The sequence below is a fragment of the Phascolarctos cinereus genome, unplaced genomic scaffold (genome assembly GCF_003287225.1).
Source record: "Phascolarctos cinereus isolate Bilbo 61053 unplaced genomic scaffold, phaCin_HiC Scaffold_2;HRSCAF=192, whole genome shotgun sequence".
Classification (NCBI taxonomy): domain Eukaryota; kingdom Metazoa; phylum Chordata; class Mammalia; order Diprotodontia; family Phascolarctidae; genus Phascolarctos; species Phascolarctos cinereus.
Window position 1 is genome coordinate 132,106,820 of NW_027555625.1, and position 25,281 is coordinate 132,132,100.

The 25,281-nt window shown below is 36.2% G+C and overlaps 1 protein-coding gene across 1 annotated transcript in view; it reads left to right on the top strand.

Moving 5' to 3' along the window:
• LOC110203767 (disintegrin and metalloproteinase domain-containing protein 2-like) overlaps nucleotides 1-25,281 on the top strand; it is a 223,909-nt gene that overhangs the window by 187,140 nt on the left and 11,488 nt on the right. The window contains 6 exon segments of the mRNA XM_078149595.1: nucleotides 6,369-6,455; nucleotides 6,576-6,774; nucleotides 6,938-7,043; nucleotides 10,116-10,299; nucleotides 21,702-21,779; nucleotides 21,982-22,096. Coding sequence (XP_078005721.1) covers nucleotides 6,369-6,455; nucleotides 6,576-6,774; nucleotides 6,938-7,043; nucleotides 10,116-10,299; nucleotides 21,702-21,779; nucleotides 21,982-22,096 — 769 coding nt within the window.

Sequence of the window (25,281 nt, forward strand, 5' to 3'; positions counted from 1 at the left end):
GAATTGCCTGAAAGTTCCAGCCTTGCTGATTCCAGCCCAACAGCAGGTAAGCTGCCTCCAGTTGCCAATGTAAGAGGCCCCAGCACACAAAGCCAGTGACCAAGACCTAGGCTCCCCAGCATGAGAGCTCAATCTTTTTAAAGGCCAGGGAATAAAGAAACACCATGAGTAAAAAGAAACATACCATAGATTCATATCATGAGAAGAGTGAAGATCAAGACAGAAATTCTGAAGAGGACAACATTGTCAACAAACCCACAACTGCAACATCAAAAGGGAATATGAACTGGTCTTGAGCCCAAAAAGCACTCTAAGAAGAGCTCAGAAAGGATTTTAAAAGTCTAATGAGAGAGGTAGAAGAGTCCTTAATTGGCCAATTGGAAAAAAAAGTACACTGAAGAAAACAAATCCCTTAAAAATACAATTGGCCAGTTGAAGAAGGAAGTACAAAATCTAACAGAAGAAAACAATTTGTTAAAAAATTAGAATTGGACAAATGGAAACTAATGACTCTATGAGAGAGCAAGAATCAGACAAACAGAAACAAAAAAATCAAAAAAATAGATGAAAATGTAAAATACTTCATGGGTAAAACAACTGACCTGGAAAATTGATCCAGGAGAGATAATTTAAAAATTATTGGTCTACCTGAAAATCATGATGAAAAAAAGAACCTGGACAGTATCTTTCAGGAAATCATAAAGGAAAACTCCTCAGAAGTCCTAGAACCAGAAGGTAAAATAACCATAGAAAGAATCCACCGCTCATCACCTGAAAGTGATCCCAAATTAAAAATGCGAAGGAATATAACAGCCAAATTCCAAAATTACCTGATCAAAGAGAAAATACTGCAACAGCCAGAAAGAAACAATTTAAATATCACGGAATCATACTCAGGATTACACAGGACCTTGCAGCTTCTACGTTAAAAGACCACAGGGCATGGAACATGATATTCCATAAAGCAAAGGAGGTTGGACTGCACCCAAAGATCAACTACCCAGCGAAAATGAGCATGATCTTTCAGGGGAGAAGATGGATATTCCACAAAATAGGGGACTTCTAAACGTTCCTGATAAAAAGACCAGAGCTCAACAAAAAATTTAATCTTCAAGTACAAGATTCAAGGGAGACATAAAAAGGTAAATGGAACTGAAAGATACAATATGTTGTTAATAAGGGCAAACTATTTACATCCCTAAAAGGGAAGATGACACTTGCAACTCTCGAGAACTGTATTGTTATTACACCATGCTTTTTTAAAAAAATTATTCCCCCACCCTTTTTTTTAGGCAAATGGGGTTAAGTGACTTGCCTAGGGTCACACAGCTAGTAATTGTCAAGTGTTTGGTCTGAGGCCAGATTTGAATTCGGGTCCTCCTGACTTTAGGGCCAGTGCTCTATCCACTGCGCCACTTAGCTCCCCCCTGTTATTACACCATGTTAAAGGAGTATACATAAAGGGGGTAGATATAAGTTGACTTTGATGTAATGACAAAAAAAAATCTAATCAAGTGGTTAAATGGATCCAAATAAGTGGATCAATCTGATCTTAGAAAATGTACTGAGAAAGGAGGAGGCAGACAAGGGTAAATTACATTACAGGAAAAGACACAAAATCCTATTGCAGAGGGAAAGAAGGGAGGGAGCATATGAGCCTTACTCTCATCAGATGTGGCTCAAGAAGGGAATAATATAATCAGTTAGGTATAGAAATCTAACTTGTCCCACAGGCAGTAGGAGGGACAATGGGAAAGAAAAGGGAGGGGAAAGAAGGGAGAAGAAGCAGTAAGTAAAGGGGAAGAAAAGGGAAAGGGATAATAAAAGAGGGAGAGGACTGAAGGAGGTGGTCAAAAGCAAAACACTAGTGGGGGAAAGGAAAAAGGAGAAAGAAAAGCATAAAGGGGGAAAAGGATGGAGAAAAAGACACAGATAGTAATCATAACTGTGAATGTGAATGGGATGAACTCTCCCATAAAACAGAAAGATTGCAGAATGGATTAAAAACCATAATCCTACAATATGTTGTTTACAGGAAACACATTTGAAAAAGAGTGACACATACAGGGTAAAGGTAAAAGGCTGGAGCAGAATATATTATGCTTCAGCTGAAGTAAAAAAAGCAGGGGTAGCAATCCTGATCTCAGACAAAGCAAAAGCAAAAATAGATCTAATCAAAAGAGATAAGGAAGGAAACTATATCCTGCTAAAAGGCACCATAGACAATGAAGTAATATCATTATTAAACATATATGCACCAAATGGTATAGCATCCAAATTCTTAGAGGAGAAGTTCAGGGAGTTACAGGAAGAAATAGACAGCAAAACTATACTAGTGGGGACCTGAACCTCCCCTCTCTGCACTAGATAAATCTAACCAAAAATAAACAAGAAAGAAGTTAAGGAGGTGAATAGAACATTAGAAAAGTTAGGTATGATAGACCTCTGGAGAAAACTGAATGGGGATAGAAAGGAATATACTTTTTTCTCGGCAGTACATGGCACATACACAAAAATTGACCATGTACTAGGGCATAAAAACCTCACAATCCAATGCAGAAAGGCAGAAATATTAAATGCATCCTTTTCAGATCATGATGCAATAAAAATTATATGTAATAAAGGGCCATGGAAAGATAGACTAAAAAATAATTGGAAACTAAATAATCTAATCCTAAAAAATGATTGGGTCAAACAACAAATCATAGAAACAATCAATAATTTCATTCAAGAGAATGACAATAATGAGACAACATACCAAAACTATGGGATGCAGCAAAGCAGTTCTTAGGGGAAGTTTTATATCTCTAAATGCTTACATAAATAAAATAGAAAAAGAGTAGATCAATGAATTGGGTATACAACTAAAAAAACTAGAAAAAGAACAAATTAAAAATCTTCAATTAAACACCAAATTAGAAATATTGAAAACCAAAGAAAATTAATAAAATTGAAATTAAGAAAACTATTGAACTAATAAATAAAACTAAGAGCTGGTTTTATGAAAAAACCAATAAAATAGATAACCTTTGGTTAATTTAATTAAAAAAAAAGAAGAAAACCAAATTACTAGTATCAAGAATGAAAAGGGTGAAGCTACCACCAAGGAAGAGGAAATTAAAACAATAATTAGGAATTATTTTGCCCAACTATATGCCAACAAATTTGACAATCTTAGTGAAATGGATACATATTTACAAAAATATAAATTGCCCAGATTAACGAAGAGGAAGTAAAATACTTAAATAACCCCATCTCAGAAAAAGAAATTGAACAAGCCATTGATGAACTCCCTAGGAAAAAATCTCCAGGGCCAGATGGATTTACATGAATTCTATCAAACATTTAAAGAACAATTAATTCCAATACTATATAGACTATTTGGGAAAATAGGTGAAGAAGGAGTCTTACCAAATTCTTTTTATGATACAAATATGTGTTGATACCTAAACCAGGAAGAGTCAAAAGAGAAAGAAAATTATAGACCAATTTCTCTAATGAATATAGATGCAAAAATTTTAAACAAAATACTAGCAAATAGATTGCAGCAACTTATCACAAGAATAATACACTATGACCAGGTAGGATTTATACCAGGAATGCAGGGTTGGTTCAATATTAGGAAAACTATCAGCATCATTGAGCATATCAACACCAAAACCAACAGAAACCACATGATCATCTCAATAGATGCAGAAAAAGCTTTTTAAAATACAACACCCATTCCTATTAAAAACACTAGAAAGCATAGGTATAAATGGAGTCTTCCTTAAAATAATAAATAGCATCTATCTAAAACCTTCAGCAAGCATTATATGTAATGGGGACAGGCTAGAAGCATTTCCAATAAGATCGGGGTGAAACAAGGATGTCCATTATCACCACTGTTATTCAATATTGTACTGGAAACTTAGCTTTAGCAATAAGAGAAGAAAAAGAAATTGAAGGCATTAGAATAGGCAAAGAAGAAACAAAGCTATCACTCTTTGCAGATGACATGATGATATACTTAGAGAATCCTAGAGAATCAAGTAAAAAACTACTTGAAATAATAAACAACTTTAGCAAAGTTGCAGGCTATAAAATAAACCCACATAAATCATCAGCATTTCTATATATTACCAAAGAAACAGCAAGAGATAGAAAGAGAAATCCCATTTAAACTTACTGTAGACATTATAAAATATTTAGGAGTCTACCTCCGAAACAAACCCAGGAACTCTATGAACACAATTACAAAACACTTTTCACACAAATAAAATCAGATCTAAATAATTGGAAAAACATCAGTTGCTCATGGGTAGGCCGAGCTAATATAATAAAAATGACAATCCTACCTAAGCTAATTTACTTATTCAGTGCCATACCAATCAAACTACCAAAAATTATTTTATAGAGTTAGAAAAAATAATAACAAGATTCATTTGGAAAAACAAAAGGTCCAGAATATCAAAGGAACTAATGAAAAGAAATGCAGGGGAAGGTGGCCTAGCAATTCCAGATCTTAAATTGTATTATAAAGCAGAAATCATCAAAACTGCTTGGTACTGGCTAAGAAATAGAGGTGGATCAGTGGAATAGGTTAAATATGCAAGACACAGTAGTCAATGACTATAGTAATCTATTATTTGATAAACCCAAAGACCCCAGCTTCTGGGATAAGAACCCACTCTTTGAAAAAAACTGCTGGGAAAACTGAAAAGAGTATGGCAGAAACTAGGCATAGACCCAAATCTCACACCATATACCAAAATAAAGTCAAAATGGGTTCATGACTTAGATATAAAGGCTGATACCGTAAGTAAACTGGGAGAACAAGGAATAGTTTACCTATCAGATCTATGGAGAACAGAAGAATTCATGACCAAACAGGAGATAGAGAACATTATGAAAAGCAAAATGGATAATTTTGATTACATTAAATTGAAAAGTTTTTGCACAAACAAAGCCAATGCAACTAAGATTAGAAGGAAGGTAGAAAATTGGGAAAGAATTTTTACAACCAGTCTTCTGATAAAGGCCTCATTTCTAAAATATATAGAGAATTAAGACAAATTTATAAGAACACAAGCCATTCCCCAATTGATAAATGGTCAAAGGATATGAACAGACACTTCTCAGATGAAGAAATTAAAGCCATCTATAGTCATATGAAAAAATGCTCTAAATCATTATTGATTAGAGAAATGCAAATCAAAACAACTCTGAGATACCACATCACACCTATCAGATTGGCCAACATGACAAAACAGGAAAATGATAAATGTTGGAGAAGATGTGGGAAAATTGGAACACTAATCATTGTTGGTGGAGTTGTGAAATGATCCAACCATTTTGGAGAACAATTTGGAACTATGCCCAAAGAGCTATAAAAATGTACATACCCTTTGACTCAGCAACAGCACTTCTAGGACTATATCCCAAAGAGATCATACAAATGGGAAAAGGACTCACATGTACAAAAATATTCATAGCAGCTCTTTTTGTGGTGGCAAAGAACTGGAAATTAAGAGGATGGCCATCAATTGGGGAATGGCTGAGCAAGTTGTGGTATATGAATGTAATGGAATACTATTGTGGTATAAGAAATGATGAACAGATTGACTTCAGAAAAACCTGGAAAGACTTATATGGTCTGATGCTGAGTGAAGTGAGCAGAACCAAGAGACTTTGTACACAATAACAGCCACATGCAATGACTAATAGTGATAAACTTAACCCTTCCCAGCAATACAAGGATCTAAGACATCTCCAGAGGCCTCATGATGGAAAATACTATCTACATCCAAAGAAAGAATTATGGAAGTTGAATTGCTATTTTTTTTCTTCTGTTGAGTTTTGTTTCCTTTCTGATGGTTCCTCCTATTGCTTTTAACTTTTACTTACAACATCACTAATGTGAAAATATGTTTAATAGTAATGTAAATATATAGCCTATATCAAATTGTGTGCTGTCTTGGGGAGGGTGGTGGGGAGGAAGAGGAAGAAAATTTTAAACTCAAAAACATGTAGAAGTGATTATTAATAAATCAAAATAAATTAATATGAAATTGGAAAAAAAAAAAGAAATAGTCTCTAGGTCCTTGAATGATTCTCAAGGGCCACATAGTGTGCTATAGTATTAGAAAATTTTAGAGAAATTTTGTTCTAAATAAACAGAAAACTCTCAATTGTTTTTGAGTTGTTTGACATTAATAACATGAGTTAATCCATTTTAGATAAAATAAATGCTTACATTATGTTTGTATGTGATATTAAGATTATCTTTTGTATATAGTCTTTAAAACAGTTTTCATTTATATTAAAATATGATATTTTAAACCAAAATGAGATTGGTCAAAACTTTATAATATTTTATTTATTTTCAGAGTTGTGTTACATGTTGTGATATTGCGAAATGTAAACTGAAAAGTGGAGCAATGTGTGCCCAAGGAGAGTGCTGTCAGAACTGTCAGGTAAGATATGTGTTATTTCAGATGATAAATGCCTATCCATGATTTTTTAATACTTTTGAATTAATATTCCATTTTATTCTGCATCTCTCCCTGTTTTCCCTCTCCCTTGCCCCTTATAAGTTTCATGCAAGAGGTACACAATGTAGAGCTCGTGCTGATTTGGACTGTGATCTCCCTGAATATTGTAATGGATCTTCAGAGTTCTGTATGCCTGACTTACATGTTCACGATGGACATGATTGCCGTTCCAGAACAGCTTACTGCTATAAAGGAAAATGCCCAGATCCAAATGCTCAGTGTAGAGAAATATTTGGTCAAGGTAATTATGATAATTATTTGCGTTGCCCGAAAGGCTTATAAAACTTTGAGAAATGGATAAATTAACATCTTAGTGTTTATAAGAAATTACATTTGAATTCTCTTGTAAAAAATCTGTTCATTTTATTTTTATGTTATAAGTAACTTACCTTTTATTTTTTTAGATTCATCTCTCGGTGCTATTGCTTGTTTTGAAGAACTTAATAGTAAGGCAGATCGGACAGGACACTGTGGTTATTATCGGACAGCATTCCTACAGTGCCGATGGAGGCATGGTTTTTTTTTAATTAAAAAAAATTTTCTCAGCTACATGTAAAGCTAATTTTTAATATTCATGTAAAAAATTGAGTTCCACAATTTCTCTTTCCTTCTCTCATTTCCCCTCTCCCTGAAACAGAAAGCAATTTAATACCAGTTAGACATGTTCAATCAAGAAAAACATATCACCATATTAGTCATATTGCTTTGAAAGAAGACACTGACCTAAAGGAAAAAAAAGATGAAAAAAATACAGAAAATGAAAAGTAGTATGCTTAGACACGCATTCAGATTCCATCAGATCTTTCTCTGGAGGTGGATAGCAGTTTTCAACATAAGTCCTTTGGAATTGTCTTGGATCATTTTTCTGCTAGGAATAGCTGTCACTTACAGTTGATCATTGCAGAGTTACTGTGTAACTTCTCTTGATTCTGCTCACTTCACTCTGCATCAGACCATACGAGTCTTTCCAGGTTTTTCTGAAATCATCCTACTCATCATTTATTATAGCACAATAAGACTCCATTACAATCATATACCACAACTTGTTCAGGCTTTCCTCAGTTGATGGGCATCCCCTCAATGTCCAATTTTTTTGCAATTACAAAAAGAGCTGCTATAAATATATTTGTACAAATAGGTACCCCCCCCCCGCCCTTTTGGCTCTTTGTGATATGAACCTGGAGTACTATTCCTGGATCAAAGGGTATGCACAGTTTTATAGCCCTTTGGGGACAGTTCAAAATTGTTCTCCAGAGTGGTGTGATCAGTTTACAACTCCACAAACACTGCATCAGTGTCCCTGTTTTCCCACATCCCTTCCAACATTTATTATTTTGCTTTTCTCTCATATTAGCCAATCTCATAGCTTTTTTGTCATATTAGTCAATCTGATAGGTGTGAGGTGGCACCTCAAAGTTGTTTTAATTTTCATTTCTATAATCAATAGTGATTGAGAGCATTTATTCTTATGACTATAGATACATTTGAATTCTTTGTCTGAAAACTGTTCGTTATTAATTGGGGAATGACTAGTATTCTTACAAATTTGACTCTTATAAATTTGAGGCCTTTATCAGAAATACTTGCTGTAAAAATTGTTTTCAAGCTCTTTTCTTTTCATCTTGGTTGCATTGGTTTTGCTTGTGCAAAACCTTTTAAATTTGATATAATAAGAATTATTCATTATACATCTAGTATTGCTTTCTCTCTTGTTTGTTCATAAATTCTTCCCGTTTCCATAGATTTGAAAGATAAACTATTCCTTTCTTTCCTAATATGTTTATGGTATTACTATTTATATTTAAATCATGAACCCATTTTGATCTCATCTTGGTATACGGTATGAGATTGGTCTATACCTAGTTTCTGCCATACTGTTTTCTAGTTTTCCAGAAGTTTTTGTCAAATAGTGAGTTCTTGTCTCAAAAGTGTGGGTCTTTGGGTTTATCAAACACTTTATGGATAGACAATTTACTACTGAGTCTTGTGTACCTAATCTATTCCACTGATCTTTGAACTAGCTGAAGGAAGAGGGGAAACAAGGAAAGAGTGGTGTCTCTAACAATAAGAGAGTAAAAGATACCCAGAAGGAAGAAGAGCCCAAAAGTACATATTGCAGAGAGGTCAAGAAGGTTGAAGACTGAAAAAAAGTATTTTATTTTGTAATTAAGAGGTTACCAAAGGTTGAATAAAGATTAGCTAGCAAGAGTGGAAGCACTGGATGGGGATAACTTATTCAGGAGTTTGGCTATGAAGGGCAGGAAGGAGATGGGATAGTATTTAGATAGGGTAGATGTGTTGATATAATCCTTTTTCTTGGATTGGAGAAACCTGAACATGTTTATAGTCAGGAGGAAGTCATTGGAGATGGATAGATTGATGAGATGGTGGATATATCTCATTTGATATCCTAAACAAACACTAGATAACTACTTGTCAGGTATGTTGCAGAGGGAATTCTTTTTCAGGCATTGGTTGGGTTAGATCATCACTAAGACCCCTCCAACTCTGAAATTCTGTGAATCTGTGAAAATGAATGACAGAGGAAAAATGATCATCGGAACAAGGTTCCAAAGGAGGTAGGAGAGGATGAAGCCAAAGGTATACCAAGAGGAATTAATGTTACCTCTTCTACTGTTACTAGAGGGAAAGAGAAAGATAATGATGTTCACTTCCACAGTAGCAAGATGGAAATTGAGGAAGATCCACTAAAATGACCCAAATATTCTTTCTTAAGTAATAGTCTAATTTCTTTGCTGTGACCATGGGGTGTGTGTGTGTGTGTGTGTGTGTGTGTGTGTGTGTGTGTGTGTGTAGTAGAGGTGGAGATTGTTAGGTTGGAATCTGGAGGAGAAAATAAAACTTAGAACAATGGCTATTTCAGGGGTGGGAAACCTGCAGCCTCAAGGGCATATATGGCCCTCTATGTCTTGGGCTGAATCCAAACTTTATAGAACAAATATCCTTAATAAAAGGATTTCTTCCATAAACTTGGACTCAGTCAAAAGGTCACACCTAATGACCTCGAAGGCCATGTGTTCCCCATCCCTGACTATGGCTAAGAAATGTAAAAAGTAGGAGCTAAACTAGACAGAAAGATAAAAGGAAAATCAGGACAGTAAAGGAGTTTTTGTTCAGTCCTTAGTCATGTCAGATGTTTTTTGACCCCGGGGACCATATTGTCCATGGGCTTTTCTTGGCAAAGATACTAGAGTGGTTTGCCATTTTCTTCTCCAGTGGCAGAGTTTAAGTGATTTGTCCAAAGTCACACAGCTAGGCAGTTTCTGAGGCTGAATTTGAACTCAGGTCTGAGCCCAGTGCTCTATCTACTATACCACCTAGCTGCTTCATAAAGGAGTTAGGGAAGCCAAACACAGACTTTAGTAATTTTTATATAATTTATCTTTTTCCTTTGGTGTGCCCTTCTGTTGTTTAATACTGGCAATAAAATTGATTTATTCTTTTTAAAGAATTCATTGTTTAGGTCAGAACTTTAAAATGTATTTTAGTTGTTGTAAAGCTAGAATATTGTCATCAAATGCTAAATGGATAATAATAATTTTTCTCCTGACATATTTCTAGGGACCTCCGCTGTGGAAAACTAATATGTGACTTTAAAAGTCGACAGCCATTTAATAACACACAAGCAGCTGTCATTTATGTTAATGCAAGAGGAAATATGTGTATCACCTTAGACTACATGATCTATCAGAATTCTCTGGACACCATGTTTGTACGTGATGGAGTCACTTGTGGTTATAAAAAGGTAACAACAATTTATTTTTATATCTTAAAAAGTGAGTCTGACCTTCAAGACAATTGGAACTTATGTTTTTTCTGTTATCCTAAACTTCAACCTTAAATTCTGTAAACTTTCTCAGATCCTTAAAAAGTAAGGTAAGGTCTACAATATTTTTTGATGTACATAGATAGAAGACATAATAGTTAGTCTAGGATGAGGTGAGATCATTATGGAGTGGAGTTTGGCAGATAATCTTTCTGTTTTCATTGCATCTTTGGGGGTGGATGTAGTAGAGTTAGCAGTTTTAACCTTCTTTAATTGTTCAAGGATGAGAGATGGAAATAAAAAAAAGAAGAATGTCTTTAGGGGGATGAACTAGCATACATCTCCTCTAACAGAGAGATATATCCATCCCATAAAGTGACTCTGATTTAACTCGTAAATACTTTTCTGGAGGTGGGCTCCTCAGCCGTGATGCAAACTTATCCGTGGCTATATGTATCCTTAGCTACCTCTTCACTTAGCTGTGCTTTCCAGTTGCCTAGATAACTGAGGGTATCTTTAGGCTTATGTAATTCTTTTGGTCCTAATTTCCTTTAATCACATTTTGGTACTAGGTAAAGCTTGGGTTCAGAATTGCCATTCCATGCAATATGTCTTTCTATTATCTAAGAAGTATAATAGATAGACCTATGGCCACTTCCAAGACAAAGAAACAAAAAGGTATTTAGGAAAGCCCAGCTAACCTCTTAATAATTGTCATTCCCATTGCTTCTATATAACTACCAAAGGCCAATTCATTCATCAAATGCACAACTCACATTCATTATTATGATTTCATCATATCTTTCATGAACATGTAATAAACCATCTACTGACAATATGCCTTTGTCAATAGACAGCTAATTCATCAGCATTCTTACCATATTAATGAGAACTTCTAAAATCAATTTAGTTTTCTAATTCACTCAACTAAAATAGATGTGTTTAATCCAATGTATGGAATCAGGCTCAAAACATAGTCATAACCAAACAATGTCTATAGAAAATATGTAACTAGTTAAATATTTTCTTTCCCTGTAGCAGTATTAGCAACTGTCCTGCTAATTAGCAACAGTAGGTGATGTCTTCAAGAAATGGAGGGAAAAATCATAAAGTAAAAACAGTAATATCTGGCATTGTTAACAATGATAGGGGCCAATGACATCAGAAGGCAAGCTACCATCAAGACCATCACCCCCCTTTTTTTTTTTTTAGGCAGTTGAGGTTAAGTGACTTTCCCAGTGTCACACAGGTAGCAAGTGTCAAGTGTGTGGACTGAGACTGGATTTGAACTCAGGTCCTCCTGACTTCAGGGCCAGTGCACCTAGCTGCCCCACCCCTTTATTTTTCCAATCTTTTCTATTCTGAGTAAGGCATTTTCCTGACTAAGCAAGATCCCAACTTATTCTGCTCTAGAGACAATTATGTCTACTTAATTCTTTCAGTCTTTTTTATAGTCTGCTCAGATTTTACTGGCCAAATGTATTTTACAAAATGGTAGTAGCACATTTCAAGAAACATTTCAAACCTGACATTTCCAGTCCTTTCTCCACACAAACAAATCCCAAAGCCAAATATAGTAGCTTAGAGGCGAAGCCTTCTCAGAAGTCTGCAAATTTTAGGGTTAAAATCTGTATTTTTTATAGCATTACATAAAGTAATTTCTTTAAAGAGCCTCTCAGAAGGTCAGAAGAGATGTGAACTTGGAATCACAACCTAGAAAATCCATTTCTGCTTGGTTTTTTAAAGCCCTTCATGATATGACTCATTCCTACCTTTCCAATCTTGTTTAAAGCCCTCTTACTCCCCCTCCCCCACCACTTACTGTGTGATCCAGTGACATTGGGCTCCTAGCTGTGTCTTGCACAAAATACTGCATCTCCTGACTCTGGCATTTTCACTTCATTTCAACTTTACCATGCCTGGAACACTCTCCTTCCTCATCTCTATCTCCTGACTTCCCCCTTTCCTTTATGTTCTAGCTAAGTTCCCACCTCCTACAAGAAGCCTTTCCCACTTTTCTTAATGTGAGTGCTTTGCCTCTGTTGATTATTCCTTATTTGTTCTCTTTGTAGCTTGTGTGGACATAAATGTTTGCATATTGTTGCCCCAATTAGACTTTGAGATTCTTGACAGCAGGGATTTTTTGCTTTTCTTTGTATCCCCAGCACTTAACATAGTGCCTGGCACACAGGAGGTGCTTAATAAATGCCTGTTGATTGACTGGGCATAAGTCAATATATGAATTAATGAAAAAATATTTATCAAGTGCTTACTGCAGGCCAAGCATTGTGCTTAGGGGTTGACTTTGAGATTCCTTTCAGACATCCAATTTGAAATGCCTGACAGCCAGTTGGGGATTTGAGACAGGAGCTCAGGAGAAAAAAAGGATGAAGTTTTAGATCTCAGAGTCATCTGTATGGAAAGGATAATTAAACTCAGCTGAACCGTTCACAAACTATAGAGAAAGAAGGGGCCGCAGAATAGATTCTTCTGGTACATCTGCAAATAGGTGGTGTGATATGAATGGTGGTCTGCAAAGGATACTGTGGAATGATCATATAGGTAGTCAGAGAACCAGGAAACCTATTACACAAAAATGCAGAAAAAAGAGAATATCCAGAAGGAGATGGTAGTCAACAGTGACAAATGTGGAGGCAACAAAGATAAGGACTGACTGAGGAAAGACCATTAGAATTAGTAATTAAGAAATTATTGGTATTTTCAGTTGAGTGATGAGAGTGGAAGCCAAATTGCAAAGAGGTGAGAGGTGAGTTAGTGAAGAGGAAATGGAAACAGTGAGTATGATCAGCACGTTTTTTCTAGTAGTTTGGCTGAGAAAAAAAAAAGATGTGTAGAATGCTAGCATCAGGGTCTGGTAAGGTCCAGTGAAGGATTTTTTTTGAAGGACAGGAGGTACTTGGATAAGTTTGAAGGTGTAACAGAAAGAACCAGCAGATTTTTCCCTTATTGTGATATTCTAAGATATAATCTCCTTTTATGAGTTTTGTGTATAAATGTTATTTTTTTATGCCCTCCATGACCCACATACATGGTGAGGCTTTTAGAAACAAAAACTGTTAACCCAGCTAAATATATGATTTTTGATCTCTATTCTCCCTTCTTCTTCTCTTTGACATTCCTTTGAGGAGCTGTATTCCTCAAAATATTAATTTGTGGAAATTAAAATATTAGTCATGTGGAAGTGATACTGTTAGGAATCTAGGTTCTGCCTTTTGCTCCGTACATCTTCTTGGGGCAACTTAGGTCATCAGAAGGAAGTGTAGTGTAGTAAAGAGCACTGGCTTCAAAGTCAGGGGATTGTAGGTTCAAATCCTGCTTCTTAGAGTTTATCATCCATGTGAACTTGGGCCTCAGTTTTAGATAAGGAGCCGGAAGCTCAAGCTCTTTGATTCTGTAATCCTTTAATCTCTCTAGATCTTAGTTCTCCACAACGATAAGATCTAGAATCCTCCTCTCCAGGAGTGGAATATGATCATCTATCTAAGAATAGATGCTCCTGAAATGTCTCCTTTCCCTGAGAAAGCCTTTAGTCCAAAGAACTACGCCCTCTCCTCCTCTCCACCCCCTACACAGGAGGAGAGAGACTTTTGAAGTTTCCTACCCTACCCAGGCAATGTTTGGTACAAAAAAATACACCAAAGGGTAAAGTCCAAAAGACAAGAGCTTTCTTTACAGCCTTGTTCAGAGCCAACTGGCTCTGGACCCTCTCGTTTCCTTCACTTTTCATATTTCCATTTGAAAAACTGTAGAGCTATACCCCCAGATATACTAATTAATGTTACGATATCCTTATAGTCCCACACTCCCTCCAGAAATAGTCATTAATGAATGAGGGAGATCAGTGTGGAGGAAGAAGCACTGGATTTCACAGCAGAAGATTTGACCAGGGCTAAGTCTGTGCTCTGCTGTTCTCTACCTGCATATCTTGCTACTCTCTCAATCTGAACCTAAACTTCTCATCTTAAAAATGAGATGGTTGTAGCAAACACTTTCCAAATTTCCTTCCCTCACCATGTACATGATCTTATTAACTAACCCTTCCCCCATTCTATTCAATCTCTAGGATAATTTTGTGTCTACTTAATGGGCTTTTCAGCCTCACTTTGGTTTCTTGTGTTTTTGTTTTGTTGTTGTTGTTGCTGTTGTTGTTATTGTTTTTAATGAAGCCTCAGGGAAGCTGAGACTTTTAAAGGAATTGCTTCATCTTTTCTGTGTATGCCCCAGTATGAATGTCTTCATAGATTCCTTCATTTTGTCTTTGTATTTTTCTTTCAGTGGCTTTCAACAATGATACTATCTTTAGGAAAATTCATTTCTTCCTTCATCCTTGACTCTGACGCCATTTGTAGCTCTTAGATTCTTTGGTTTTGTGATGTCCTCCTAAGTCTTCACTTTTTTCTCTTTCACCCAGTTCCAACAGACCCCTCCTGCTGACCTTCTAAGTTGTCTGTGGCATCTGTGGGCTGAGAAATCTTGAAAGTACCACAACTGCCAGTGATTAAGTACCCCAAGGCCATAAGGACCATTAAAAATTGCTTTTATATAAGATGGTGAATGTCTTGATAGAACACTCATATGTGTTTTTTGCCTTTCATAGATATTTTGAATAGGAACACTTTTCAGTCTTTCTTTTTGGATTTTGTTATTTCTGTGTTGAAATGCAGTTGATTTTATCGATTTATTTTATATTGTCAATTTAATGAAGCTATCAATTACTTTATTTAGTTTCTTTCTTGATTTTTTTGGGGGGATTTTCTAGGTAAACTAGCATGTCACTAGTAAACAAAGATAGGTTAATCTCTCCTTTACCTATTCTCATGCCTTTAATTTCCTTCTCTGTTTCTTGTTGCTATTATTAACATGTCTAGAAATATGTCAAATAATAGAAGAGAAGAAAGATAATGGCATTTATTAAGTACTTACTATTTGCCAAGCATTATTCTAGGCATTGGGAATACAAATGGAATATCAAGAGAGATTATCCTCTGAAAGAGCTTGCCTTCTTTATTTTATTTTATTAATTTATTCTGATTTATCAACAATCACTTCCATATTCTTTTGAGTTTAAAATTTTTCTCCCCCTTCCTCCCCACCACCCTCCCCAAGATGGTGCACAGTCTGATATAAGCTATACATTTACATTCCTATTAAACATATTTTCACATTAGTGAAGTTGTAAGTAAAAATTAAAATCAATACGAGGAAACATGAGAAAGAGGAAACAAAACTCAACAGAAGAGAAAAAAAAGATAGCGATTCAACTTTCACAGGTATGATTATTATATGTGTCTTTTTCTCCATCCTTTTTTCCCCCGTTTATGCTTTTCTTTTTCCTCTCTCCCTTCCTCCCCCACCCCGTCACCAGTACTTTGCTTTTGACCACTGCCTCCTTCAGTCTCTCCTCCCTTCTATTATTCCCCTCACAGGTTCTTCCCTCCCTTCCATCCCCCCCTCCCTTTTCTTTCCCCTTTTCCCTCCTACTGCCCATAGGGCAAGTTAGATTTCCATACCTAACAGATTATGTTATTCCCTTCTTGAGCCAAATATGATGAGAGGAAGGTTCAAACAATGCTCACCCACCTCCCTTTTTTCCTTCTGCTGTAATAGGATTTTCTGTCTTTTCCTGTAATGTAATTTACCCTTGTCTGCCTCCTCCTTTCTCAGTACATTTTCTAAGATGAGACTAATCCTATTACTTGGATCCATTTCACCCACTTGATTAGATTTTTTTTATCATTACATCAAAGTCAACTAATATCCACCCCCTTTATGTATATTCCTTTAACATGGTGTAATAACAATACAGTTCTCAAGAGTTGCAAGTGTCATTTTTACTTGTAGGGATTTAAACAGTCTGCCCTTATTAACAACAGTTTGTACCTTTTTATGTCTTTCTTGAATCTTGTACTTGAAGATCAAATTTTTTGTTGAGCTCTGGTCTTTTAATCAGGAAGGTTTGGAAGTCCAATATTTCTTTGAATATCCATCTCCTCCCTTGAAAAATCATGGTCATTTTTGCAGGGTAGTTGACCCTTGGCTGCAATCCAAGCTCCTTTGCCTTAACAGAATATTATGTTCCATGCCCTGTGGTCTTTTAATGTAGAAGCTGCAAGGTCCTCTATAATCCTGACTGTGGTTCCATGATATTTAAATTGTTTCTTTCTGGCTGCTTGTAGCACCTTCTCTTTCATCTGGTAATTTTGGAATTTTGCTATTATATTCCTTGGCATTGTCAATTTGGGACCTCTTTCAGGTGGTGAGCTGTGTATTCTTTCTGTGGGTATTTTACCTTCTGGTTCTAGGACTTCTGGGAAGTTTTCCTTCATGATTTCCTGAAAGATACTGTCCAACCTCTTTTTTCCATCATGATTTTCAGGTAGTCCCATGATTTTTAAATTGTCTCTCCTAGATTGATTTTCCAGGTCGGTTGTTTTACATATGAAGTATTTTATGTTTTCATCCTTTTTTTTTTTCATTTATTTGTTTCTGTTTGACTGATTCTTGCTCTCTCATAGAGTCATTAGTTTCCATTTGTGTAATTCTAGTTTTTAACAGATTGTTTTCTTCTGTTAGTTTTTGTACTTCCTTCCTTAATTGGCCAACTGTATTTTTAAGGGATTTGTTTTCTTCAGTGTACTTTTTTTCCAGTTGGCCAATTGTGTTTTTTAAGGACTCTTCTACCTCTCTCATTAGACTTTTAAAATCCTTTCTGAGCTCTTCCAAGAAGGCTTCTTGGGCTTCAGACCAGTTCATATTCTCTTTTGATGTTGCAGCTGTGGGTTTGTTGACAATGTTGTCCTCTTCAGAATTTCTGTCTTCATCTCCAGTGTTCTCATAATATGAATATATGGTATGTTTCTTTTTACTCATGGTGTTTCTTTATTCCCTGGTCTTTAAAGAGATTGAGCTCTCCTGCTGGGGAGCCTAGGTCTTGGTCACTGGCTTTGTGTGCTGGGGCCTCTTATGTTGGCAATTGGAGGCTATAGGGTTTTGTCAGCTTACCTGTTGTTGGGCTGGAATCAGCAAGGCTGGAACTTTCAGGCAATTCTTGGTTGCCTGCTTTTCCTTTCCTTTAGCTTTCTTCAGCTCCTTTTAGATGGGTGCTGCAGGGTGTTTATCTGCCTGGGGCCCCTGGAAATGCTGCCTCCCTCATTTCTGCTAATGCACTGGGAGATTCCTTTGAGGTAGAGTGTCAAGGCACCTGGTGGTTTTCTGACCTGGTTTCCACTGGTTCTTCCACCCTCACTTAGGCACTCAGAGGTCCAGGTGTTGGTGTTTGCCTACTCTACCACCTGGGCTTCAGGATCTCCTCCTGGTTGATAGGTGGAGGCTGTAGGTTTCTGACAGCTTACTTGGTGTTGTTGGGTTGGAGTCAGAAAGGTTTGGACTTTAGGAAGACTCTAGGTTGTTTTCTTCAGCTCCTTTCAGATGAATGCTGCAGGATGCTTATCCACCTGGGGCCCTTTGTAGTGCTGCTTCCCTTATTTTTGCTGAGGCACGGGGAGACCAGTGTGCTGGGGCTGCTTCACTGCTGTTCCCTGTCTTTCTTCTAGTTCAGCTGTTCCAGGGTTTTTTTTTTTCCTAGGGTGATATTTTCTGGGTTTTCAGAGGGTGATAGGGGAGGGTGAGAGCGACTACCTTTTTACTCTGCCATCTTGGTTCCCGGAAGTGTAAGTGTAAGAGCTCACCTTCTAATTGGAGGAGACAACATATATTTAGTCAGCCAACAAGCATTTATTAAAGCAGCACTATCCTAATTGCAGAGGATTCAAAGAAAAGCAGAAAATGGCTTTGCCCTCAAAGAGCTTATTTTAATCAAAGAGCTTGTTTTCATCAGGGATGCAACATGAAAAATAACTAAGGTAGAATTGATGGAAAACACTTTGAGAGGGAAGGACCTCCTGAAGAATGTGATATAAGCTTAATCTTGAAGGAACAGTGTTAGAAGTGATGGAACAGAGCACTCAAGGTATGGAGGACGGCCAATTTAAAGGTATAGAGACAGGTTGGACTATTATGTTTGAAGAGCTATAAGAAGACCATTGTGGCTGGATTGTAAAATGCATAGAGAAGATTAAAATACAAGATAACTGGAAAGGCAAGAGAGGGGAAAGATTATGAAGAGGTTTAGATGACAAACAGTTGTTTATATTTGATACTGGAATAGGGAGCCACTGGAGCTCACTGAGCAGGGGCTCCTCCTCCTCCTCCTCCTCTTCCTTCTCCCCCCTCCTTCTCTTCCTCCTGCCACTGCTCCTGCCCTGGCTGCTTCTCCCCTGGGTTCCCTTGGAATGGACCATCCTGGGGCCTCTTCTGTGAAGTGGCTGAGGAGACCCATGGACTTGCCATGGCTGACAAAAAGCCAAAGGAAGGCATTAAGACTGAAAACAAAGACCACATTCATTTGAAGGTGGCAGGGCAAGATGATTGGGTGGCGCAATTTACGATTAAGAGGCACACACCACTTAGTAAACTAATGAAAGCCTATTGTGAATGTCAGGGTTTGTCTGTGAGGCAGATCAGATTCTGATTTGATGGGCAACCAATCAATGAAACAGACACACCTGAACAGTTGGAAATGGAGGATGAACATATAACTGATGTATTCCAGCAGCAGACAGGAGCCACTTACTAAAAAGAGAACATGCAACTCTACTCCAGACCTGTGCTCCCAAGGAAAACAATATATTCACAATTAGAAAACCAAGATTTGGTTCATCCACATCCTGGCTACTGCAGTATGGATTTCTCTCTTCTTTGATTCCCTTCCCCCATTCCTTTATTGTACATACAGTAACTGGTGTATGTGCACAGGCATAATGTTTTTTGTTTTTTCACTAAATGGCTGATGGTGTGTTTTGATCAACATCAAATGGAGATGGGGAAAGAAAAAAACAAACTGGTTCTGTGAAAAATATTCCTTTTCTCCATTAGTGGCATGCTCATTCAACTTTTATCTTTATTTTCCAGTAAGTTATATTGCTCTCACTGTTTAACAATAAAAAGGAAAAAAAAACACAAAAAATCCTTGCATACCTTGTTTGATTGGATAGTTTCATATGTTTTTCTTTCATGATTGTAAAACCAAGGACAATTTTATAACTTTTTTTGTACATAGCTGTTATATTTAGGGCAATCTCTACCTCTCAGTAGGGATAAATTACTATAAAGAAATTGATCCTAGATAATTTTCCCTTCAAGTCAAACAGTTTGTTGTTTAAATAAACTTCCTGTTTAAAATTTAAAAAAAAATTGTACCTGCACCTGAGTGTTGGATGGATTGGATTTGGGAGAGACAATGCAAGGAAACTGGTAAAAGGCTATTTCAATAGTCAAGGTAAGAGGTGATGAGGGGAGATGACTGTTTGAATGGAGAGAAGGAATCATATATGAGAGATGTTGTAAAGGTACTAATGATACGATTTGGCAACAAATTGGATATGTTGGACAAAAGGAGAGTGAACAGTTGAAGATAATAAGGGAAAGCTTCATGAAGAAAATGATCCTTGCCCTACGTCTTAAAAGAAAAGAAGATTTCTGAGAGGCAGAGTTAATCAGGACATGCATTCTAGGCATGGGGAGGGGTAGGGAACAGCCAGTACAAAGGTATAAAGATGGAAGATTGGGTGACATGTGTGAGGAACAGAGAAAAGACCAATTTGACTGGATCACAGAATGAGGAAGAGTAGTAGGGTCCAGTGAGCCTGTAAACACAGGCTGAGGCCAGGTTTCATAGGGCCAAAACAGAAGAGGAGTTTGTATTTTATTCTAGAGACAATAGGAAGCCACTGGAGTTGACTGAGTACAGGAGTTGGGGAAAAAAAAACAAACAAAACAACACGTTAGGCAGAAAGGTAAACTAGGAGATTATTGCAATAATCTGGATGAGATATGATGAAGGCTTGAACTAAAATGGTACCTATATATGTACTCACACACATAAGGTTGGACATTGTCATGATTTATACTCAACTGATTATATTTGAAGAGTAAGAGAATGTGAGGAATCTAGGATAATACCAAGATTATGAACCTGGAAGAGAGAAAGGATGGTGGTACCTTGAATAGAAACAGAGAAGTTTGAGACAGAGGAAAGTTTAAGGGGAAAGATTTTGAGTTCAGTGATTTAAGATGTCTCCAGAAAATCCAAGTTGAAATGTCTAGTAGGCAACTGGTAAAGTAGACTGAAGTTCAGAGGAGAAGCTGGAGCTGGATATTTGGATCTGGAAGTCATTTGTGTAGAGATAATAGTTAAACCTATGGGAATTTAAATGGTTACCAAGAACGTAAATATAAAGAAAGAAGGGAAGAGAGACTTGCATGTGGCCTTAAGGAACACTTAATAAAGGGTCATTATGTGGATGATCAAACCAGTGAAGGAGACAGAAAAAAAAACATATAGAAAAATATAGGAGGCAACCAAGGAGAGAGTAGTTCATGAAACCCAAAAAAGAGTAGTGCAGGAAACTCCGAAAGGGAGAGAGTATGCAGGAGGAGAGGATTATCAGCAGTTTCTAATGCAGCTGACTGAGAAGGATGAGGTCTGAGAAAAGACCTTCAGATTTGGCATACAAGAGATCATTGTTAACTTCGGAGAAAGCAGTTTCAGCTGAGTGATAACAACAGAAGGTAGAATGCAAAGAGTTGAAAAATGAGTGAGAGGAAGAGAGGCAGTGAGTATAGACAGCTCTTCCTTTTTCTTTTCTTTTTATTAGACAGTTTTTTCAAGGAGTTTGTATGAGAAAGCAAGGTGAAATACAGGATGATAGCCTAAGGGTTCAATGAAGGTATGTGCAAGTAGACTAGAAGAGAATTGAAAAAGGTAAACAAAGTCAAAGAGCAAGGTAGCTGGCAGTGCAGTGGAAAGAGGGCTGGGCCTGTAGTCAGGACGATGTGAATTCATATCTGACCTAACTAGCTCACACTAGCTGTGTGATTCTGGCCAAGTCATTTCACCTCTGCCTGACTCAACTTCCTCATCTATAAAATGAGGGGGATAATGATAGCATCCGCCCCCAAGGTGATGGTAAAGATAAATCATATTTGTAATTAACACTCATATTTGTAAAGTACTTTGCAAACCTTAAAGTGATATATAAGATAATCGCTATTATATTTATTGTTATTATCATCTTACTTCCTTTACAATAATTATCAACCAGGAGACTCAGCCTCACAAGATACCATCAATAATGCTATCTTCTCCACTTGCTTGTTTTGAAGTTCTTATGCTACTTTCCTGTCCTTTCCTGTTTTATTCTGATCACTTAAGTATTTAAATATCCAAACAACCTTTAAATTATAAAGGCTTATTTCAGAGAATTACTTTCAATTTATCTCTCACTTTGTTTAATTTTTAGGTTTGCTTGAATCGGACATGTGTTGACCTTGGTGTCTTGGGATTTGACTGTCCTGTTGAAAAATGCATGGGGCATGGGGTAAGTGGAAGTATTTTGGAGGTATTTTTGTAAATTATACACACATGAGAATTGGATTCAGCACTTCTTGTTTTTTTATAGTAGTATTATTAATGAGGATGTTTCATGTATCTAAGTGTTTCCCTTATGAAAAGGTGGATAATAGAGTATATCCTTTTTCTGAAAATCTCAGGATCGCCATCACATTTCCACTTGGTTTCAGGTTTGCAATAATCTCAAACACTGTCACTGTGAAGATGGGTGGCTCCCTCCAAACTGTACCATTCCAACCACTGGAGTAGGAGGAAGTATCGACAGTGGAATCCACCCAAAATCTTGTAAGTATTAAAAATAGATATTAAAAATCCTGTTTCTTTGCCACCAAAGGAGAATTTTAAAACTGCTTATTGACTAGTAACTTTTGTTTTGAAGTATAGTTCAATATTATTTTCTAAAATGTCTGGACCCCTTCACAATTCTATTAAGAATGTAATAGTATTTGTAATTGTATGTATAATTGTATTTTTAAAAAACCACAAACATTCTAGTAGTATGTTTTTCTATTACTAATTTAATGTGCATAAAGTTGAATTTAGGAATTGCTTTAATTTGTATTTTAAAAAATTTTTGTTTTTAAAAATATTGTGTGTTCCTTTTCTTGAGGACTGTCTAATTGTGAGCCATTCTGTTCTGGGGTTTTAAGATATAGAGGCAGAACTTCTAGGGCTGTATCCCAAAGAGATCATAAAAATGGGAAAAGAATCCATATGTACAAAAATATTTATACCTGCTTTTTTTTATGGTGGCAAAGAATTGGAAATTGAGGGAATGCCCATCGATTGTGGAATGGCTGAAGAAGTTGTGGTATATGAATGTAATGGAATACTATTGTACTATAAGAAATGATGAGCAGGCAGACTTTAGAAAAACCTGGAAAAACTTGCATGGACTGATGCTGAGTGAAGTGAGCAGAACCAGGAGAATGTTGTACATAGTAACAGGCACGTTGTATGATGACTAACTTGGATAGACTTAGCCCTTCTCAGCAATGCAAGGATCTAAGACATCTCCGCAGTTCTCATGATAGAAAATGCTATCCAGCTGAGAACCCCTCATGCCCAAAAGGCTGAGACTTTCTCATGCCCACTAGTCCCAATGGGTGTTACCTGGCCTATATGATTTATCACTAATAAACCTTTCCTCTGGCTGGAAGAAAAAAAGAAAAAAAAGAACCCATGGTCACTCCAAATCATTCTAGTAGAATATAAACTTCTTGAGGGTAGGGGCTATTTAAAGAAATGCATTTCCAGCCTCTAGCATCCACCTAGGACACAGTAGGTGCTTAATAAATGCTTATTGAATTAAATTGAACTGGAGAGACATCAGAGCAAGACTTTTGTAGAAGATAAGGAAATTTTCCTTAAAACTGTGACTTCATTCCAGCCTGTATGTACCTCTCACATATGAAATAAAAAGAAAAAAAAATACTATCCACATCCAAAGAAAGAACTATGGAGTTTGAATGCAGATCGAAGTATACTATTTGCTATTTTTTTCTTCTGTTTTATTTTGTTTTCTCTTTCTTGTGGTTCCTCCTATTGGTTCTAATTCTTCCTTACAACATCACTAATGTGAAAATGTTTAATAGGAATGTAAATGTATACCCTATGTCTGATTGTGTGTCATTTTGGGGAAGGAGGTGGGGAGGGAGGGGGAGAAAAATTTAAAACTCAAAAGCTTATGACAGTGATAGTTGATAAATCAAAATAAATTAATAAAAAAGTAATATTTAATTCCCCCCCAGTTACATGTTAAAACAATTTTTAACATTCATTTTGAAAAAATGGAATTCCAAATTTTCTCCCTCCCCTCCCTACCTCATTGAGAAGGCAATTTGATATAGGTATACATTTGATATACATGTGCAGTCATGCAAAACATATTTCCATGTTGCTCATGTTGTAAAAGAAAACACAAAAGAAAAAAAGAAAGTTCTAACAAAGAACAAAGAAAATAAAGAAAAAGTGTGCTTCAATCCATATCCAGACTCCATCACTTCTTTGTCTGGGATGGATACCATTTTTCATCATTAGTCATTTTAGAATCTTCTTGGATAATTATATTGTTGAGGATATTGAAGTCATTCACAGTTGTTCATCATACAATAGTGATGTTACTATATACAATGTTCTCCCAATCCAGCTAATTTCAGTTCTATCAGTTCATGTAAGTCTTTCCATATTTTTCTGAAAGCATCCTGCTCATCATTTCTCAAAGCACAATAGTATTCCATTATGATCATATGCAACAAGTTGTTTAGCCATTCCCTAATTGATGGAAAAGTATTAATGTCTAATTCTTTTATCACCAGAAAAGAGCTGCTATAAGTATTTTTATACACATAGGTCCTTTTCTTATTTTTTTAATCTCATTAAGACACAGACCTAGTATTGATTGTTATAGTATTGCTTGGTCATTGGGTATGTATGGTTTTATAGCCCTTTGAGCATAGATCCAAATTGCTATACAGAATAATTGATTCAGTATACAATGTCACCAATAGTGCATTAGTGTCTCAATTTTCCCACATCCCCTCTAATATTTGTCATTTTCCTTTTCTATAATATTAGCCAATCTGATAGGTGTGGAGTGGTAGCTCAGAATTGCTTTAATTTTTAATTTTAATTTCTCTAATTAATAGTCATTTAGAGCATTTTTTCATATGGCTACAGATAGATTTGATTACTTCATCTGAAAATCACCTGTTCATATCATTTGACCATTTAAAAATTAAGAAATATCTCTTATTTCTATAAATTTTACGCAGTTCTCCATATATTTGAGAGGTTAGGTCTTTATAAGAAAAACTTGCTGCAAAATTTTTTCTGTCCATTCTCAAAAGTATTTTGGTTCTGACTACACCTCCCCCAATCTGCCCTGACTTCTATGAGCACCCCACCATCTCCTATCCCCTTTTACTCCTACTTTTGTGTATGGTACGATAGATTTCTATACCTAACAATAGTGAATATTATTCTTTCTTTGAGCCAATTCTGATGGAAGTAAAGTTCAAGCTCTCCTTCCTTCCATCTTCCCCACCTTCCACTTCACTGTAAAAGCTCTTTGGTACCTCTTTCATGTCAGATAATTTACCCCATTCTACCTCTTCATTTTCCCTTTTCCCAGTATATTTTCCTTTCTCACCTCTTAATTATGTATATTTTAAGATAACCATCTTATCATATTCAATTCACACTTCTTCCCTCTGTCTACATATATTCCGTCCACTTTCTATTTTACCCTCTGGTTATAGAATATCAGGTCAGTTTTCCTTGATAATTTTTAAAAAGATGATGTGTAGGCTCTTTTTTTGATGATGGCTTTCAGGTAGTCCAGTAATTTTTAAATTACCTCTCCTGGATCTATTTCCCAGGTCAGTTGTTTCTCCAATGAGATATTTCAAATTATCTTTTTTTTTTGTTCTTTTGGTTTTGTTTTATTGTTTCTTGATATCTCATAAAGT